Raw genomic sequence first — 22,801 nt, 5'->3', positions numbered from 1 at the left:
ATTATTTCTAAAGGTCTCCACTACATGGGAATTTTTTACAAGATTTTAAAAATGGGCTCATATATAGAGAGCTTCTCCCAAGTGAGAATTCCCTCATGACTTGAACAATTTGTGAACTGACACCTATCCCATTTTACATACTCATGGTTTCAACCCAGCTTTTTTCATATTTGACAATCATGTGTGAAAGTTTTCACATTGCTTATGTATGATCAAAACCCAGTAAGAGGTCTTTTGTATGTATCTTTCATAATCACCATGAGTGATGAAAGCTTTCCCAGTTTACTTATATACAGAAGGCATTGCCCTAGTGTGAGCTCTTTCATGTTTTAGGCAACAACTGCTTTTGCTGAAAGCTTTCCCACACTGTGAGTCCTCCTATGTCTTTGACAAGCACTATGTGTGCTGAAACCTTTCCCACACTGCTTACATTCATAGGGTTTCTCCCCAGTGTGAATCCTTTCATGTGTTCGAAAATGACTGCTTGTGCTGAATGCTTTCCCACATTGCTTACATACATATGGTTTCTCCCCAGTGTGAACTCTTTCATGTGTTCGATGAGCACTTTTTGTGCTAAAAGCTTTCCCACATTGCTTACATACATAAGGTTTCACGCCACTGTGAACTCTTTCATGTATTTGGGAATATATGTGTGTGGTGAAAGCTTTTCCACATTGCTTACATACATAGGGTTTCTCCCCAGTATGAATTCTTTCATGTCTTTGACAACATCTACGTGTGCTGAAAGCTTTCCCACACTGCTTACATTCATAGGGTTTCTCCCCAGTGTGAACTCTTTCATGTGTTCGACAATGACTGCTTGTGCTGAAAGCTTTCCCACACTGCTTACATACATAAGGTTTCTCCCCAGTGTGAAATCTTTCATGTGTTTTGCAAGTACCATATGAGCTGAATGCTTTCCCACATTGCTTACATACATAGGGTTTTTCTCCAGTGTGAACTCTTTCGTGAGTTTGACAAGCACTTTTTGTGGTAAAACCATTCCCACATTGGTTACATATGTAAGGTTTCTCCCCATTGTGAACTCTTTCATGTCTTTGACAACATCTATAGGTGCTGAAAGCTTTCCCACATTGCTTACATACATAGGGTTTTTCCCCACTGTGAAATCTTTCATGTGTTCTACAAGCACTCTTTGTGCTGAAAGCTTTCCCACATTGCTTACATGCATAGGGTTTGTCTCCAGTGTGAACTCTTTCATGTCTTTGACAACATCTACGTGTGGTAAAAGCTTTCCCACATTGCTTACATGGATATGGTTTCTCCCCACTGTGAGCTTTTTCATGTCTTTGACAAGCACTTTTTGTGCTGAAAGCTTTGCCACATTGCTTACATTCATAGGGTTTGTATCCAGTGTGAGCTCTTTCATGTATTTGAACATATCCATATGTGCTGAAAGTTTTCCCACATTGCTTACATTCATATGCTTTCTCCCCACTGTGAAATCTTTCATGTGAATAGCATGTACGATATGAGCTGAAAGCTTTGCCACATTGCTTACACACATAGGGCTTCTCCCCAGTGTGAACTCTTTCATGTATTCGACAATAACCACTTGTGGTGAACGCTTTTCCACACTGCTTACAAACATAGGGTTTCTCCCCACTGTGAACTCTTTCATGTCTTTGACAATATATATGTGCAGTGAAAGCTTTCCCACATTGCTTACATACATAGGGTTTGTCCCCAGTGTGAGCTCGTTCATGTATTTGACAAAATCTACGTGTGGTAAAAGCTTTCCCACACTGCTTACACACACAGGCTTTTCCCCCAGTATGAATACTTTCATGTGTTTGACAAGCACCACGTGTGCTGAAAGCTTTTCCACACTGCTTACATTTATAAGGTTTATCCCCAGTGTGACCTTTTTCATGTGTTCGACAATTGCTACTTGTGCTGAAAGCTTTCCCACATTGCTTACAAACATAGGGTTTCTCCCCAGTGTGAAGTCTTTCATGTATTTGAACATATCCATATGTGCTGAAAGCTTTCCCACACTGCTTACATACATATGGTTTCTCTCCACTGTGATTTCTTTCATGGATCTGAACATATTTATATGTTCTGAAAGCTTTGCCACATTGTTTACAGACATAGGGTTTCCCCTCACTGTGATTTCTCTCATGGATCTGAACATCACTGTCTGTGCTGGAAGCTGTCAAATTTTTCTTACATACAAAGGCGTTTTCTCTAAGATGAGTTCTTTCACTAAGATCACAGGAGATATTCCCACATTGATCACATTCACAGGGTTTCTCTCCAGCCTTTGTCCTTGCATGCTTCTGAAAAGAATGGAAATCACTGCAGTTTCTTCCACGTTGATCACATTTATAATGACTCTCTTCAGATCCCAAGTATTTGTATGGCTTCAGTGCAGTGTGAGCTATGAGGGGCACATTTTGTGACAAATGACCAATCAGAGGCTCCCTACAAGCAAGGCTGTCAGCTGGTGTTGAACCAGCTTCTTTCCTATGCACATTAGCAACTGGAGTCCAAAGGAATATTTTTTCATATTGATTCCAACCTTTGTATTGATAGCATTTCTCTACTTCTTCATTGCTGTAAAGAAAAAGTCACAATACAATGGGTCTCCATATTAATGATGTACCAGAAGTTCATTTTCATGCCTGATAACAAATTTAGACAGTGAATTAACAGGATGTCTTGAAAGAAATCTTCAAAATACCCATTCCCACAAGAGTGGTATTCATGTAGGAATTTTTAACTTGGCATATTTCCCAAACAAGAAAGTTTAGCTGGATAATGGGCAACTTGCTCATAGGAATATCACATTACTGATCATTTCAATACCTTTTCCCCATCACTTTCCCCTTCTCTCCTTACCCTTTTTGTCTTTCCCATCTCCCATCTCCAAACTACCAGTTTTTCCTTTTCCTATCACCTCTCCTTTATTTTACTCACTAATTTATATTTTAGGGTTTCTTATAGAAGAGAAACCATGTGATATTTCACATTTTATGCCTGAGTTATTTCACTCAACATAATGGGATGAAGATCCACCTATTTCTTTTGACAAATGACATGATATTATTCATCTTTTTTGGCTAATTATACATTTGTTATTATACTTTCTTTTTCTTTTCAGAGCTGGGAATTAAACACAGGTCTTAGTAAAAAAATCTCCAGCTTTTTTATTTCTTATTTTGAGAGATACTCCTTGGTGATTAAGTGGTTTAGGCTGAGCTTCAACTTGTCGGCCTGCAGAATCTGCTTCCCAGAGTGCTGGGCTGACAAGAGTGCACCATCATACTGAGCCTATCAACCATATTTCTCATGTGTGCATCGATCCAGTGATGGACATCAAACTGATTCCAGGGCTTAGCTGGTATAAAATGGCCTGTTTTGAGTATGGGTATGCATATATCAGTACAATATGATGATTTTTAACTCTTTTGAGAGTATACCCAGGAGATTCATGATCCCATTGGAAAAAAAGGAAGTTCTATTTCAGCTTCTGAGACATCTGTGCACTGATTATTACAGGGGCTGTATTTAACATTCCACCAGCAATTCTGGAGGGTGCCTTCTAATTTTAAAAAAATCATGAATGGACTCATTTCTCTGCAGAACATCAGCAAAATACCTACTGCAACACTAGCATTCATTTGTACTTTGAATATTGCTTCAAGGTTAGCAATTTTTGGGTACTGAATGTCTTAAATTTGCATGTATACATGAATAGATATCTCAAAGATGGGTTCCTGTCAAAATTCAATTTTTTTTTTACAAATAAATCCTATATAATACCTAAATGCAATTTCATACATTTTTAGGGTTAAATTGTCACATTATACATACTTAAGGTGTATATATATTTGGAGAATATTTGTGACATTATATTGAACTTGGCCTCATTTTCTTTTTTTTTGGAACCGGGGATCAAACTCAGGTCCATGAGCTTGCACAGCAGGTGATGAAACCACTGAGCTAAATCCTCAGCCCAATAATTTTATTTATTACTTATTTATTTATTTATTTATTAATTTTGGTGCCGGAGATCGAACTCGGGACCTTGTGCTTATGAGGCAGGCACCACAACCACTGCTGGCCTCCTTTTCTTGACTGACATGTTTCTGCTCATACACTGAGTATGGAGGGACATTGTTCCTTGTGAATGCAAATTACCTTAGATTTCTCCAGTAATTTCTGCAATCTTCGTCGACTTCCTGGTCATCACATGCTCTTCCTGAGTTGTAGACATAGAAATACAACTATGTATTATATTATTATATAAAATTTAAGATTCTAATTAGATTCATGATATAATGTAACCAGGCCTGAGATATTCTTCAAAATATTTTGTTTCTCTCTAATGAGATAGCACTGATAAGCAAGAAGCAATATTCTCTGATCATATAGATAAGAAAGAAATGTCATCCTTACCTATAGCAGTCATGTTCCTAAAGGTTTCCCTCATCACATCTCTGTAGAGCTTCTTTTGGGATGGATTCAGCAAAGTCCACTCCTCCATGGTGAAGTTCACAGCCACATCCTCAAAGGTCACTGTCTCCTAAACATCGTACAGATATTTCTCAAAGGAAGGTTGAGACTCAGTGTGGGATACTTTAAAGTCCTCTCATAAAATGTTGAATTGAGACCTAGTTGTGATGGTGCATATGTGTATCCCCTGCACTCAGGAGGCAGAGGTAGCAGCATTGCTCTGAGTTCAAGACCAGTGTGGGCTGCACAGTGAGTTCAAGTCCAGCCTGAACTAAATAGTGAGACTGTCTCAAATAAAACAAAACAAAACAAAATAAGCTGGAGGGTGAATCCTTCAAATATTAATATCAAATATTAATTCCATGTTTTGTCATCAATTGGAAGCATATGTACTTTTTTCAAACAGCAAAGCAAATGGAACAGCAGAAAAGAAGTACAGGTTCTTTTTGTAGGTCACTACAAGGGTATCTGCGCACTGTCTCTTGAAGCGGAGCTCACAGAGAAAGTGTACGTCACCACCCACAAAACACTGGGGCAGGTGAATATCTAATGAATGGCTATGATAGATATTGGTAACATCTCTTTTCAAATCGTTGTATGGAATTGAGCCCTTCTTTCTTTGATTATACTGTAGTATTTTGAAACTTGAATTTGGTTTCATAAAAAAATTGAACAGGGCCGGGGATTTAGCTCAGTGGTTCCACCACCTGCCTTGCAAGCACAAGGTCCTGAGTTTGATCCCCAATACCAAAAAAAAGAAAAATTGAACATCAGATATGGCATATGAATAATAATTAAAATGTTTATGAAAAAATAGTTTTATTGGTACAAGTCTATCAACAATGAAAACAAAAAAAGGAGAGCAAAGTATCTTACAGCTCAGTGTCACCAACTGGTCTCCTTGCCCTCAGATAGAAGAAATTCTAGGGAAGTATGAGGGGAGGAAGATGAGTAAAATATAGTCTGCATTCATAAACAATACATCACAACATACTTAGGCATAAGAGGAAAATTTCAACCAGGTGAAATTGGTGGTGGTACATGTCTATGATCTAAGAACTGGGGAGGCTGGTGCAGGAGGATGGGCTTGAGTTCAAGGCCAGCCTCAGCTACACAGTAAGTTTGACAAGTCTGAAATACAAAGACAGACCTGACTCAAATTCCCCACAAAAAAAGGAATATTTCTTTTTTAAAAAGTATCAACTGCAAATGACACTTTTAATTTGTTAAAAATAATTATATCTGTACACCAATAATAAAATTCTAACAAGAAGGTGGACAGTTTCCATAACATACATGAATGACATTGAAACTCCACCTTTCATGACCTTCTACCATTAGTTGAGAAAATGACAAATGGATCTCAGGAATGGAAGACAGACTTCAGTAGGTCCACATATATGTGCAATATTGATTCTTGATAGAGCAGGTGTTATACATCTCTGAAAAAATCACAACTTCTTTTATTTATGTTCCAGAAAAAACAAGTGTGGATTTAGAAACCTAGACGGTATAGTCTTCTACTCTATGTGCAATAATTAAGTTACAAAATGAAAGGGGAAAGATAACCTTGAATGACTTGAGAATTCATAGTAAAATAACTTTTTAAATGGGAAAAAAGTTTTTCCTCAGAAGACAATCAAGTAACCATCAGAATTAGAAGGACAAACTCATAAACAAGAAAAGAAACTATTTGCTGTGCACACAGTATGAAGTTATTTATAGGGATTAAAGACCAATGAACACAAATCGGAAAAAACACAACATATCTAACTCAAGAGAAAACACTGACTAAATACCAAAGACCATACTTTTTTGATAAAAATCACTGAAGAAAATAAATGGAAGTGTGGAAGAATACAATAAGGATGTAGATTTATGCAGGAATGGAGAACCAATCAATACACTCTACACTCATTTCCTTTACTTTAGTTGACCAAAACATCTAGATAAATGACTTGTTTCCAATGTCCAGAGAATACACTATGCCACTACTCCTAGAGATGGATGTGATTCTTTTGAAGTAAACTTGAAAAACTGTGAATCACAAGACCAATGGAATGGTGAGAAAGCACTTGGCTCTTGACTCACCTATCAGCACTTGTGAACAATAATGAGAGGACAAAACCCCTCTAAAAACAGTTCTCTTGCAATTTCTGTTGTAAGACCAAGGGCCTTACCAAACGCTCCGAGGAGCTGAAGTGGAGCACACCCGGGGATCCCAGCGGTGCCTCCAGAATGTAAGACCAAAGACCTTACCAAACGCTCCAAGGAGCTGGAGTGGAGCACACCCGGGAAGGAACACACCGGCCATGTTGGGAAACAGACCTTTATTAGTCTGGCCAGACGGCACTCCCGAAGCAAAATAGCTCAGAGAGGCACCTGGCTCAGAGTCCGAGGTTGTTTTATAGGGGGTTAAGGGGGGGGGGTTAACATGTGGATTCACAGAAAAAAAAAAGAACAAAGGTTAGTGGCTCATTGTCACATGCTGATGTTCAGCAGACATCCTGACTGACAGTTGCGACCACCCTGTTTACAGATTGTCCTATAGATACTGGGCCCCGGGACATTTGGATTTAGGGCAAACAGATGGCTGAGTAACCTCGCCCTATTACTGATTGTCCATTGTCCCGAGGCAAACACACTCCAACCATCAAATTTACAACAGAATCTAGGGGAGTAATTAACTTTTGAATCACACAGTCCCACATTCCCCACTGATTTTTTTGTAATTTAAGTAATCTTACGCATAAATGTAGGCATCCATTGTATACAACAGCATGATAATAATAAGCTAATACATATGATTATAATGGCAACAAATAGCTGTTTCAACCATTGTAGATTGGGTAACCACAAAGCCAACCATTTGAATAAGTCCCCGCCATCTTTATTATGTACTTTTTGAGCCAGATCTTCTAATTGTTTTATCTCTTTTACAGGTATAGAACCATCCCATTTGCAAGGAAATATGGCAGTTGTTATATACAATTTTTTTGTTTTACACGGCAGGACATTTCTTTTAACTGTTTGATCCTTAAACATTTAGTTGTACAATTTTCATATGCAGCACATTCAGTCTTATTTGACATGATCACTTTAGGTGTATACAATTTTACAGCATTTTTAGGCTTACGACATGTGACAGGTCCCCAATTATAACTATCTATATAAGTAAGGTTCTTTTTTTTTTTTTTTTTTTGGAATATCTTTAAACAGAGCATAAGGCCGTATTGACTCTAAAGGGGTGCATACCGGGATAAGACAACTTCCTAATACATAATGGAAATTTACATCAACATTTAAACAGAATTCAGATAGATTAAGCCAGTTTGCCAATTGAATCTATATATTTTTTGTGTGATCTAACTCTCCTGAGGGCAATACTGTCAATGTGTTAGAAAATATTATCATGAAGGTGAAGCATATCCAACCCGCTCCAATCTTAGCTTTTGGTCACCCGGTTGGCTGATAATCTTCCATTTGTCCCTTTTGATGTCCGCGGGGGGTCCTGGTTTTAGATGGTTGCGATGTATCCAGGCAGAATGTCCAGCCACCTTTACCGCCAAGGGAGTTGACAGGACAATAGGACCCGGTCCCTTCCAATGAGGTTTCAGGGTCTTGGAACCAAACTTGTGAATAAAAACCAAATCTCCCGGCTTAGCTGTCTATAATAAGCATAATTTCTCTCCATTGGGGCTGTAAAAGGATTAAAAATCTAACAATTTGTTTTAAACATTGGGCTTAAAAACTTAAAACTTTTTTGAACTCAAATAACTATTGTCTTTAGTTATACTTTTCCACTGGGTGTTTAAGACCAAGTTACGGTGAGACCTATATTAAATAAATCAACCTCTTGCTCTCTAACAAGGTCAATTGAATCTCTGTAGGCACTGTCTTGGAACCATGTATAGAGCCTCTTAGCTCCTCTGTCAGTGTCAGCCATCAGGATATGTCACGGCCTTGCTTGACCATGTTGCTTCCCGCGAAAGCATGGGAGATTTTTTTTTTCTCCAGGTGACATTCCTTTGGCACACTTTCTGTTGGATCTTTTACTGTTTTGGTGTTCAGCAACCTCCCTGCTCAGGAGGTTGGGTGACTCACCAAAAATGTAGGAACTTGGAGATGGTTCCCTTATGTCCTGGATCTTATTGTTGTAGTTGACCTTGGAGGGCCAGGGCCAAAATATTGGCTGCCTTCTTAGCCCAGATACCTCTTTAGTTTTGGTCTCTAAACTTTGGTTGTTGAACACCCAGAAGAGAAGATCAATAACATTAGCATTGTAAGAGGAGTAGTGAACTCAACTATTATAATTTTACCAGGATATAAGCATTTTGGAATAAAAATATAAACTGTTATTATTGCCAATGATAGTTGTTCTTGTGGTTGAATCCCTGAGTAGCTTTTTATAGGATGTCATCTAAGGAAAATATATCAGCATACAAGTGTGCCTATTTTCATAGGTGGCTGGAGCATAAGAGAAGGGCAAATACCTGAATCAAAAGGTTTTTTTTACCATAAACAATGTTAGAAGACCCATACAATTAGATGGCATGAATACATTTTGTACACCAGAAAAAGAGCAGTAATAAATATCACAGTTACATAAAACCTTATGTTCTTCACTGTGGTTTGGTACCAAAACCATCTTTCTAATAACACTCTTTTTTATGACACAGAAATTAAGCTTTTGAAGATGACCAATGTGGACATATTACAATAACATATTCAGAACGTAACCAATGTAAACATTTTACAATCACACATTTAGCGCTTAAACATCAATGATAACCAATGTAATCAATTTATAACATATTTAGAATTTAAACTTCAATGATAACCAATGTAATCAATTTATAACATATTTAGAATTTAAACTTCAATGATAACCAATGTAATCAATTTATAATAACACGTTGAGACAATATTTGTTGTGGTGTGTCTCCCATAAGATTATAAAAATTACTAGGGGGTCCCTTTAGTGAATTAAGACCAGATAATTATTTTCTGGGTGGCCACTTCTTTATTCACCAAAGAGAATACCCACAGTCTCTATTTTGACAAACAAAGAATAAGAATATATATATCTTTTTATTTTACAACTGTTTATTGCAATTTGATTATTGCATGTAGGTGACAATATATATTACTTTTATAAAATAAATCTCGGTGGCACTTTGACAAGTTAGCAACCTGGGAAGGAGGGCATGGCTTTAATTTAATAACATTTATCTGTAAGCCAATTTCTGGAGATTTTCCTTTTTCGGGAAGAGGAGGGGAGAGAGAGTTTCGAGCTCTGGGCCCGGCTATATCAGAGGAGAGGATGGCTCCACATAGGGTGGAGGTCTTATAACAAGATCTAAGGGGTCAGGATCTTGTGAGAGCACCGGCTTGGGAGCCCGGGTTTCGGCCTCTTGGGGTTCCCTTGGGGCCATAACCAGAATGTGAGAGTTTGTTTGCAGGGAACAACGCTGCAAACATGCCGGAGGCTCTTGACAAGCCCGAACCCAGATATTTATATATGGAAACTGATCAGGATGGCTAGGGTGCCCAGTGACCCTTTTCCATACCGCCCTGCAGAGACCTAGGTCAAAAGAGCCCTCAGCTGGCCATCCAACTCCGAAGGCTGGCCATTCCAATTGACACAGGGAGCGAAGTTTTTGGCTAGAAAATTTAACCCTATATTCGTTCTCCTGTTCGGGGGGGGAAAAAGCCAATTTAAAATTAGTGAGAAAACAATCCAATGGGGTATTTTTGGAGCAGGATCCTCCCATCTCGGTCCTGATGGTCTGGAAAGAAATACAAAATTAAACACACAACAGACAGGACACTAACGCACGAATGACAAGACGAATAGGCGCCACAACAAAACTGAAATTAAACCTTCCCTTATTCCTCGTCAGGAACCTCGGGGTCAGGGGAGGCTTACCGGCCCGTCAGCCACCTCACTCCTGACAACAAAGGGTTGCAACCGGCCAAAAACTTACCTCCGGAGGTTTTCTGAGGTCTGTGCCTGAGTCTCCTGCAGGATCCCGCCATAGAGTCTCGGCTGAACCGGGGTTCCTTACCCGGGCATCTCGCTGGGGCCTCCAAAATGTAAGATCGAGGGCCTTACCAAACGCTCCGAGGAGCTGAAGTGGAGCACACCCGGGGATCCCAGCGGTGCCTCCAGAATGTAAGACCAAAGGCCTTACCAAACGCTCCGAGGAGCTGAAGTGGAGCACACCCGGGGATCCCAGCGGTGCCTCCAGAATGTAAGACCAAAGGCCTTACCAAACGCTCCAAGGAGCTGGAGTGGAGCACACCCGGGAAGGAACACACCGGCCATGTTGGGAAACAGACCTTTATTAGTCTGGCCAGACGGCACTCCCGAAGCAAAATAGCTCAGAGAGGCACCTGGCTCAGAGTCCGAGGTTGTTTTATAGGGGGTTAAGGGGGGGGGGTTAACATGTGGATTCACAGAAAAAAAAAAAAGAACAAAGGTTAGTGGCTCATTGTCACATGCTGATGTTCAGCAGACATCCTGACTGACAGTTGCGACCACCCTGTTTACAGATTGTCCTATAGATACTGGGCCCCGGGACATTTGGATTTAGGGCAAACAGATGGCTGAGTAACCTCGCCCTATTACTGATTGTCCATTGTCCCGAGGCAAACACACTCCAACCATCAAATTTACAACAGAATCTAGGGGAGTAATTAACTTTTGAATCACACAGTCCCACACTGTAAGTCAGGTGTTGAAAATTCCAAGGGAGGAAATTAAAAGAACATTGTTCATAGAAACTCACACATGGGACACTTAGAAAACATCCCCAGAGTGGGACAGTGGTCATCCACGGGGCAAGAGATTGAGTCAGATCGCGTACAAATCACTTGGATGCTCCCATCCAAGGCCCAGTGAAGAAACTTTCTGAATATTTTCAGGATATTCATATTGTTATTAGTTTAAACCTCAAACAATTTTGAAAGCAAAATTTATTGAAAAATATTCAAACACTAAGTTACCATTAAGAAAGCACACATTAAGTTATATCTGCATTCATGTATGAAAAGATGAGACAGCATTCACACACTGGTCAGCAATAAGCAAAGCAGCACAGTGGCAAACAGGAGACCCCAGACCCCCAGGAAGCAGTGGTCAAGCTATATTGCCCATCAGGAGACATCAGGTTAGACTGTAAGAGAAAGAGAGAACAGATATCAAAGCTAATCAATGACTACACATCTGGGTTATGGTCCCAATGCTGTGCCCACCTGAACAGGAGTGGTTTTTATGTTGACATATGGGAGGGCAATCAATCCTCAGACTACCTAGGAAGGGCAAGGGCATGGGCTAAAGAGAAAAAACAATAGAGACTTGTGTAATTTTAACACATATGTGGGGCCTGAAGGTCAGTCCCTCAGAGTTGGCCAAGACAAAGACTCTCTGAGTTAGCCACTATTTATTGGGTACACACAGTAATTGGAGAGGTATGGGGTGACTTGGAGGGTGGAGGTGATCTTATGTCTGACCTTTTGTGGGTACAAATCACCTGCTGGTGAGAGCAGAAAGGAGAGCATTCCCAGCTCAGTAGGTGGGATGAGCTGAGCTGAGGAGCAACTCCATCCTCCTCAGGTGAAACCTTTCTCTTTTGTGTTCCACTTGGTTCTCAAGAAACCAGGATGTCTCCAGCGGGTGTCTTCTTGCCATTGAGAGCCACAGCTTTACAGACCATTGAATCCTAGCCGTGACTAGAGGCAAAAGGGAGTTATGTTTCCACATGCCATATCCCACTCTCTGGCAAGGCACCGTTTGGCCTTAGACAACTACAGCCATGCTTTAATTTTGAAATGATTTTTCCCCAAAATTTATGTAGAAATGCTCCTGACAATAACGTCAGTGAGGGTAGATTTTATAGAAAGCTATGCAAAATGATACACAATTCTATCAATGATTCAACAAACTCTGCAGAATCTATATTAATCTGACATTATTCAATTTATGCCTCAAAATTAACAATACTATCAGGTGAGGCAGTTCTCTACTAAGAACAGTCATTGATACACAGTCTACTGAAGACAACATCAAATTACATTAGGCAAAACATGAACATGTAGAGAAATATCACTGATTCCAAACTATGCCTGAAGATGTCAAAACAACTCCATCAGTAACTGATAGCTGATGGATGAAGAGAAATCTGTAATGGGACAGTTACACAGTACAAACTCTTCTCAAAATTACAAGAAATATTCACCCAAATAGATCATGTTCAGAACAACAATAGAGAATTCGATTTCTCGGGGAAAAATAATTGAAATATTGTATGCTCATGTACCAACACCCTATAATGAATGTAATCATTATGTACTTTAAACGTAGCAATAAAAGCCAAAAAAAAAAGGAAAAATAATATGTTCAAAGTATTGGAAATATTACATGCAGGCTTTCACATCCATTCAAATAAAATCTGACACCAAGGGCAGAAACATATTGAAAATCCTAAGAATTAGAGATTAAGGGCCAGGGATGTAGTGCAGTGATACAGCACTTGCCTGGCAAGTGCAAGGATCTGAGTTCGATTCCTGGTACCAAAAGAAAATTAAGAGATTAAATCATAAACTTTTAAAAGACACATGCTTCAAATGCAAGGCTTCATTAAAAATTGACGATGTAGAAGCATGAAAGTGAATGCATAACATATTAATTATCATTTCAGGGAACCACAAATGGGGGCTTCAAAAGAAATGAAAAAGAATAGATATACATATTGGAAAAGAACAAAGACTGTAACATCAGAAATTTACAGAAATGGGGCTGGGGATTTAGCTCAGTGGTTCCGCCACCTGCCTTGCAAGCACAAGGAACTGAGAGTTCGATCTCTGCTACCAAAAAAACAAACAGAAAAAGAGAAAGAAATTTACAGAAAAAACAGTAACATGAAAATTAAAATCATTCAAGAAGATTAAAAAGTAGTAAGCAGAGATTAATACGGAACACATAAAAATGTTTATGCTTGCATATAACATCAGGGTATATGCTTGAAACATTAAAGTACCAAGAAGAACCTAATGGGATTACTAAGGGGTTGAACCACAGATTACATCTCTAGCTTAATATATAGTAATATGTCATGTAATTATGTATCAGGTCTAGACAAATTGATTGGAAATTATACACTTTACATCATACATAGCCCTCACGGCGACACAATTTTACAAAAGCTAAAAGCTCAAATATGAAAGTAGTTCAACACTAGGTATAAGCACAAGATAAAACTATACAAATATAACCAAATGTATTAGATGAACAAATATATATAAAGCTCTTCTACACATTGGCAAATCAATAAACCAACATATCTATAAATTATTAGATGAAAATATCCTATGAAAAATGTGTATTTCCATCTTATGCACATCAGCATTTTTGTTATTTTATCAAAAATTCTAACTCATTATCACTTGAAAAAAATCAACAATAATAGTTTTAATCACATTTAAAACTTTTTAAAAATCATCTAGCCATATCCCAAGCTGAGTGACAGGGGAATAAGGGAGGGAAGCGGTTGAAACATGAATTTTTCTACAATCCTATGGGCAGTAACTTGAAGGAAAGAAATCAGAAATAATCTTTTCAGCATAATTCAACATGGGAATACTAACCTCAATTAGTAACTTACTCAAAATTCCAAAGAACTGAAACCAGATAACACTTTGCATGAAGAAATTGTAAAGGTCCAAAGCATTTTCAGAAAACCCATTCTGTGTCCACCTTACAGGTAGCTAGATGAAGTTGGAGAGATGCACTGGAAGGAACCATAGGTGGAGTCATGTGATGGTTAGACTTACTGTCACATCAATGAGTGTGAAAGATTCCTAGGATATTAGGAAGTCACATATCTGTCGGGGTGTGTCTGAGTAAAGAAAAGGGACATGACCTCAGAGATTACCTCAGATCCAATAACCTGTCATCTCAGGGTCTTTCCCTACTCAAGAATTTCCACTGGAATGTGGAAGAGTTGGTGCGGGAAGACTCAAGGAACTACAGACCAACATCCAAGGGCAATGGCAGAAACCAGAGCTCCTCCCTAGAAAAGAAGAGAGACTTGCTTTCTTCCCTTTTTATTTCATCTTGGGTAAAAGCTTATTGGTTGGTGGCAACTCCATGCAGGGTGGGTTTTCCCTGTGTAGTTTGTAGCCTACAAGCCAATCATCCACAGACAAACCCAAAGCTTTACTAACTTATTGTGCTTCCTACCCATTAAGGGACATATCACAATTAATGATGACAAAATCTTAAATGAGTCTTTCTTTCTCTAAGCATTCCCTGTAGAAAAGTTTTTCATAGTTACAAATTCAAGCACAATAAGCACTGGCAGGAGTTGCTATAGGAAAGCTAAGAAGTCACAAAGTATAAATTGAAATCAGGTGCAATAGTTCTGAACAAGTATGGCTATTTTGCCTGGTGGGATCCAAAACAGAATGAAGACACAATGGTGAAAATTTTGACCTTAGTACAGCTCAAATGGAAACTTAATTGTACGGAATTGTACTTAACAATTCTTAACTGTACTGAACAACTTGCTAGATATTGTACAGCTTTTACAACATCTATTTAGAAATAAAGGTCTTCACATTCACTATGCTGATAGAGTATATTATGACCTTAAGCTACAGTTTTGGAGCCTGTTGGGTTTAACTGAGTACAGGAAAGTGCATGCATTTGGAGTCACTGTAGACAGGAATGGATGAAGAGGTATGATAAATAACACAGTGCACAGATTCTAGAAATCATATGTTTGAATATATTTATAAAATGTAGGGGCTGGAGATTTAGCTCAGAGGCACTGTGCCTGCATTGCAAGCACAATGTCCTGAGTTCCCACTAATCCCCCCAAACAAATATATTCCCTCAGAGTTCATCTTTACTTGTTAACTTAGAATGCAGCAATATACATTTACTTTATATCTATATTATTATTATTCACTCCATACATGAAACTTCCCATAGTATAGGAAATGTAAGGAGCTGAGAATGGTGCTACACATTTGCAAACATAGTTTCTAAAATATCTAAAGCAAGATCACCACAACAAAAGTGACAAAATGGGCAACTGAACATGAGTTTGTATTGCTAAACAACCTGTATAAAATTGTAAATATAATCAAAATTTCTCGGGAATGCATGTAGTATGAAGCATGATATCAGAGAGGTATATGTTGAAATATTTCAATCACTAATAAACAAGTGGCTGGCCAAAAAACAAAGAAAAATAAGTAGATGACTGAAAGGTGCAAATTTTAACAAGCTTCAAAAATACATCCTACAAATTATTTCAACTAATGCACTTAATATCAATTTATATAAGATATATTTAGAATATTTACAAAATAGAGAAAAAGTAGCTAACTATTAAATTCATTTAGGATAATTAAAATCTTTATATATATTATGACAAAATATAAATAAATAATATAAATATTGTATCTGCCAAATATAAATATTATACAGATTATAATAAAGAAAGGTCAGTATCTCTCTCTTCCTTTCCCGCTGGGGAAAGGTTATGATTACTTAAATATCATTCCAATCTACACATACAAATCCTTGTTTCCATCGAAGTTCAGTACTCATTTGCAACTAGAATGAAGCTTGAGTTTATCAGCTCATTCTTTTTTTCTTTTTCCATTTTCCCTAGCTTAACGTGGCGGAACCACTGAGCAAGCTGCGTGGTTCAGTTTTTATGTGCAAGTACTTAGAATTGTGACTATATGATATTCCAGCAAAGACATTTACTGACTGCTTTTTAAATGAATATATATTTGATGAATAAAAAGACAGTATCCTAGTAAGCCTTTTGGTCAGAAATTCTTATGAAATTCAATAATGTTAGACCCAAGGTGATGTATTTATACACTATTATTATTAGGTGTTAGCAGCTTGGTAATAGCCATTTAGAATTCATAATTCATGAGGTTTTTCTTCTTTCTTTCTTTCTTTCTTTCTTTCTTTCTTTCTTTCTTTCTTTCTTTCATTTTTGTAGTTCAGGCTGGTGTAGAACCCTTTAGGTAGCACAGGTAGCCCAGCTGGTACTTATCCTGCTGTATCTGCATTCCAAGTACTGGCATTTCAGGCATGAGTCACCGTGCCTAACCCTAACCTTAATGCAAAGGTGTTTTTAGCTGATTATCAGTAAAAATAGAAAAAAATTCCTTCTTTCAAAAGTGAAAGAATGTCCCTATACTGTGTGAATATGATAACTTTGTAGGGAAGAATCCACAGTTTCAAACAAACATGTAATTAAAAATTTGAGCATCTTTCAAATTTTTGCAAATTCGGGCTGAGGATTTAGCTCAGTGGCACTGCTCCTGCCTTGCAAGTGCAGGTCCTGAGTTCCATCCCTGGTACCAAAATAAAAAGGAAAAGCAATGTTTGCAAATGATTCTAACCTCTGCCTTGAAAGCTGTCAACTACATGTCCCAATCTATTTCCCCACTCACTCTATAATCACATGTAGATTTGTTGAAAAAAAAAAAAATGCCTCCTCCCATGTCACTATAATGCAAGGACATTATTGACATGCAGAAATGGTCTCACATAACACTAAACATTTATATAACCAACTTTAAACATTACTGTAAATTACATTTAACAAATCTTTAAAAGTCTGAAAAACTTCCAAAAACTTAATACATACAAATATAATTGAAGAAGCTGATATGAATATTGGGAAGAAAATGTATAGAGGTAGATTTGATGATGTAATATGCTATGGATTCATTAAATCATATGCTTAATACAACTGTATGTATATAACAATAAAACAATATAAACTTGAAAAACATCTATGAGAGTCTTCTAAAAATCAAAGGACACTCATATTTTGGAGAGCCCAAACAAAATAAAGCAGAGATGTTCTCTCAAATAATTTGCCAAATGCTATAATCACACTTTTTAATTCAGACAAATTGTGTACACATTAACATTACAAAAAATATCAACAAATACATCTGCTTTAACTAAACTGAGATTTGATAAGGCTGGCAGAACAAATCAAAACTAAGATATAATTTATCAGTTCTTTCTGGAAGTAAATTGCTCATTTTATTTTATTTTATTTTATTTTATTTTATTTTTGGTACTGGGGATTGAACTTGGGTCCTTGCACTTGCAAGGCAGGTGGCAGAACCACTGAGCTAATTCCCTGGCCCTAAATTGCTCATTTTATATGCTAAGTGAAGCTTATCTTTGTATCACAAACTTTCAAAGGTACATTCTCCAAAGATTCAAGAAAACATATAAAATATGACCCTAAAATATGGAAGAAAGTAGAAGAAAATGACTTCCTGACCTAGGAATGAGAAAATCCTTAGAAATAAAATTCCAAAGCCACAAATTTCAAAGTGATGGGGCCAGGGATTTAGCTCAGTGGCACTGTGCCTGCCTTGCAAGCACAAGGTCGTGAGTTCAATCCCTGGTACCAAAAACAAAACAAAACAAAATTTCAAGGCAACTTTGAAGAGACACAAAAGATAATACTAAGAATTTCTGTTCAGCAATGAAAATTCTCAATGCAATAAAAATATACATGGAAAAAAAATCACAAGAAAGCATGTTGGTTCTCTGTAAGTCATAATGAAATACCTGGGAAAACAATGACAAGAAGAATGCTCATCAGAAATATGAGAACATGACATAAGCAGATAATTTAAAGATCTCATAGAGGAAATGGAAAAAGAATGCTTAAAAAGAGGGAAAAAAGACAGAAAAAATGAAAAGAAGCAATAAAATTTCACTATGTATCCATGAAACTTGTCAAATTAGGAAAAGTCCAGTGCTCGTGGTTATGAAACCAGAAACTAGAATGCTGTAGTGTGGACAGCGGTAATAAAAGCCTAAATGATACACACTCTGTGCACCAACAAAGAGGTTGCTGAGCATCCATGGGATTTTCTCAAATCTGATTCTGGGACAGCAAGTAAGAGAATGTTCCTTGTTGCATTTACATCACTGACAGAATTAAGACAAGCCTGCTCTCCCATAACTGTGGAAAGGCAAATAAAATGTTATGCAGACAAACAATAGGGATCCTGTCAGGAATTACATCTCCATACAGCAGTTCAAATGAATCTGGAAAATAATATTGAGTGAATTCATTAAAAGACAGTATGAACTCTCTAACACAGCACTTGGGCACTAAAAATGTATGTACAGGAGGTTGGGATGTAGCTAAGTGGGAGAGCTAAAATAGTCATCAGTATAAAAATGTACATGAAGCCATGAGGTATACTCTTAGCAGTGATGAGCAGGGACACAATGTTGAACAAAAACACACCTGCAACAGGTTTGTCAAGCACAGCACTAGTGATGTTTATGGTCAAGATTTCCTTCTATTAAGAGCAATCCCGTTTGTTATGTGACATTGTTCAACTACCTTGACCTCCCTCCCCAAGGTGCTACTAAATCTTTCTTATGCTCTAGGTCATAATTCCAGGAAAAAACTTGAGACACATTTTTGGATGTGCACAATCACCATGGCCTGAAAGTTAAGGTCCTGAATGACAAGGTACGAGATGGCCAAAGACCCCTCAACCTGCCAAATCTAGCTCTGCACCCCACATCCAAGCTCAGTGGATCTTCACAAAGTACTCTGTCTTTGCACACTCTCTCCTTGTCCTCACCACCTGCACCCACATTTCAGATGTCACCAGTGTGAAAAGCCAGAACAGGCTCCACTACTTCATGCTGCCTGATGACACCCACAGGGAGATAGAGACAGACGAAAAGGTTCTTTGAACTGAAGCTCTGTGCTTTATCTCAGCTGTGTCATGGCCATTCCCAGGGTATCCAGGGCTCCAGGATACCCACTGGAAGGTCTGTTCTCAGGGTGTGGGGGGAAGAAGCCAAGAGAACTTAGAGGGATTCAGCAATTGTAACTTATGGACCAAATAACAAAGGCCCATGGTTATCTCTTTTCCCAGAGAGATATAAATCATTGCAAAGGGGACAGAGCTTTGGAAGTAGCACTTCTGGACAGACATGCCTTCAGCTCATCAATGTCAGAGAAAGAGAAGTAGGATTAAATGTATGGGCAAACTGCCATACAGAGGTAGATGTTTACCCAAGGTTAAAACAGTTAAAAGGGTTTCCAAAATCAGCATAAATTAGAACTAGGAGTAGAAATGTTTTCTCCTCAGCTTTGCACATACTTGATGTCTTATATTCCAACTGTTCAGGCCTCTGTCTGAAAAGTTTCTGTCCTATCCTTTTGTTATGGTGACACAAGCTGGACAGTATGATCAGATTATGACAGTATGATTATAATAAAAAAAAAATAGTAGTAGTAGTACTAGTAGTAATAATGATAACAACCACCAAACTACATCAAACAAAGAAAAAACCTTCAAAATCCAAAGTATTGTTCCCTTTTTCAACTACTATTCATACTGTTTCCTTGATTAGGGAACCTGATTAACACAGCTCTCAAAAAGGGAAACAATCTGATGAGTATCATGTCATACACAGGACTTTTTGAAGAGTTGAAACAGACACAATACTTAAATTAGAAAGGAAAAATAGGGCTGGGGGTTTAGCTCAGTGGTTCTGCCACCTGCCACATAAGCACAAGGACCAGAGTTTGATCCCCAGTACCAAAAAACAAAAAACAGAAAGGAAAAATAATCAAAGAAAGGATGTTGAAAAGACAAAGTTTTGAAAATGTTATAGAATATGCCTAATCAAGGAAGCATTACTGCCTAGCCTTGGATCATTTAAACCTGCTCAACACACTGGCTTGACCAGAGTTTGGGGAAATATATGTAACACAGTACAAAATTCATAATAATACTAAATATCTCTTGCACTTTGAGTGGAGTGCATTGTACGTCATGCTTGTTCACCATTGGCGTCCTGTTGCTAACAGAGCAGTGATTCGTTACTGCTGTCCACCATCCTGAGCAATACTGGACCATGTATCATCAGGGTGCAAAAAGAATAAAATTAAAAACTCAAAGGCAGATTTCCACTGAGTAGTTTTTCTGTTGTCTTTCAGAACAGGACTTTTAACACAGAGCCTAAGGCATGTTAAACAAGTTACCATTCAGGGGACATAACTCCTAAAATTTATAATTCATATTGAAAGAGGGTCTTGATCTATTGTTCAGGCTGGGCTTGGTGTTGTAATATTCTTCAGTCTCTAAAGTCAGTGAATAAAGATGTAAACCACCACGCTTCACTAATTTTTACTATACCCAAGCACTGAAATCCTGCTAAATCATGCATGATAAAGAAAGAACCCCAAGCCAGCATAATGGCACATGCATGTATCCCAACAGTCACTGAGGTACAAACACTATCAAAAGATCATACCACCCTGTGCAACACACTAAGACCTGATTTCAAAAATTGTTTAAAAATTTAAAATGTTGGGGTACATAGCTCTGGGCAAAACCCAGTGTTCAGTTTCTGTACAATAAAGACAGCAAGCACACCTTGAAATCTTCTGTATGCTGGAGAATCCACATTTCTTTCTGCTGCAGGGATGGAGCCCAGCCTAATTTTAAAGATGCACCAACACCAGACAGTGTCATAATTTCCAATAGTGCCTCATAAATGTTTAGGTGAAATGATCAGTGGTAATATTAGGCAAATTTATCTATTACTAAGTTCCCCTCCTTTCTTCAAGCCTGTGACTCTTTGCCCACACATAGACTGGGCAAGCACACAATTATTCCTTTGAGATTATCAATCTGACTTTCAGAGAAGATCTATGTTGTAGGTGCTACTATTCGCAGGCTTCATCATTCCAATCTCTTCCCTCCTAACCACTCTCCTTTGACCTACCCTAAGCAGAAAATCCTTTATGCCTAACCCTTGAAGCGCTTGCAGTGTCTATTTGGGGATTCCCCTCTACTCTAGTGCTCCTTTTAACATCTGCCTCAGGCAGCATTTCGGTGTTTAAACAGTGACTACCATCAGGCCAAGCTCTATAGCGATGAATTCAGAGATTACACCCCTGTGCCTTTCCACTCATACACATATCACATATACATGTCCATGCAAATGGCCCAATTCAAGGCTTTTCTCAGTGTGGGTTTAACAGGCAGCCCCTTTGGGAGGTTGTCCTTAAGCAGGTATTCTTTCCCCTGTCCTTGCTAATACCTTAACATTCCCCACCATTTTTCTCAGAATTTTAAAATCTGTGGCAGTTCTCACTTAAAGAGTTTAATTGTGAGTAGGGGTGTCACCTAAATAATTAAGATTATAAATTTCTTTTGCATTGCCCTGTATGGAACCCAGGACATCACTAGGTGTTTGGCAAGTGCTCCACCACTCCCTGAGGCACATCAACATAGTTCTATAAATTCTCCAAACCTTTGTCCACACCTACCATGAATTTGGAAATGTGAGGACATACTGGAAATTTATAAATTATATAAAAAAGCAGAAGTCTGAAGAGAGGAGTTGAGCCTATGAGACCCTGCATCACAGCTTTTCAAAACTTCAGATCCTCCACATCTGCTGCTGGCAGGAACGAGACCAGGGACCTAGCTCACAACAGCTGCACCCAGCTCCAATGCACATCTGAGTCAGGGTCTCCCCAAGCCCCTTTCTCTCTCCAGGCTGGTGGAAGTGGGCAGCAGGGAGTTGCCAAGAAGGCATTGTGAGCTGGCCATGTCACAGTGAGGACAGGGCTCTGGGGATCTAGAAGTAGTCTTGTCCCAGCAAAGGCCAAAAAGGACAGAGAGTGACTCTCCGCCAGTCGAGGACGACCTCAGTGTCTGAAGCTAAGAACAGAGGCTCTAGCCACCATAGGGGGTTCTGACCACTTCTAACAGGATCGCACCCTGATTCCACCCCATTTCAGGGCTCCCATCCCACAGCATTACCATTGTGTGGCTTGAGGGTCTCCCAGGGTCTTTTCTACGCAGGTCACTGCCAGTAAAATCCACAGAAGGCGGACTTGCAAGCTTTGTGCTCAGAACACACACTTTATTGCCACGACACCGGAAGAACCCTCCTACCTTGGCCTACCTGATTGGACAGTTCACACAGCCCGCCCCTTCATCACTGATTGGCTCCTGTTCTATTGCCTTCCCTCCGGGTCAAGAAAAAGAAACAAACCCCTACCTGCCAGTGGGTCCCAAAATAAAGATTACAGTGCAGAGACTTCAGGACAGGCAGGCTTCTACAATGTTGACTTCACTTCGCATGGGGGCCCCTTGCTTTTAAGTGCTCTGTCCCGGTCTTTTCAGTGCTTTTCCTGTTTTCTTAAAGGATTCAGAAGACTCTTCCTGAAAATGGACCACAGATATATTAAGAACGTCCAGCTCA

At 38.7% G+C, this 22,801-nt stretch overlaps 1 protein-coding gene across 1 annotated transcript; it reads right to left on the bottom strand.

The window, feature by feature from the left end:
- Nucleotides 1–428: 428 nt before the first annotated feature.
- On the bottom strand, nucleotides 429–22,503 carry LOC101714561 (uncharacterized). Its single transcript, XM_087201117.1, is given in 5 exon segments — nucleotides 429–859; nucleotides 861–2,580; nucleotides 4,168–4,228; nucleotides 4,426–4,552; nucleotides 22,357–22,503. Coding segments are annotated over 5 exon segments (2,160 nt in total). The 5' UTR covers nucleotides 22,360–22,503; the 3' UTR covers nucleotides 429–610.
- Nucleotides 22,504–22,801: the final 298 nt, after the last annotated feature.

This window comes from Heterocephalus glaber, unplaced genomic scaffold, assembly GCF_053883595.1.
Source record: "Heterocephalus glaber isolate CG9 unplaced genomic scaffold, H.glaber_assembly_v1.0 deba00001755, whole genome shotgun sequence".
NCBI classification, from domain to species: domain Eukaryota; kingdom Metazoa; phylum Chordata; class Mammalia; order Rodentia; family Bathyergidae; genus Heterocephalus; species Heterocephalus glaber.
The sequence above is the reverse complement of the archived record's forward strand: the minus strand, read 5'-3'. Positions and strand labels throughout refer to the sequence as shown.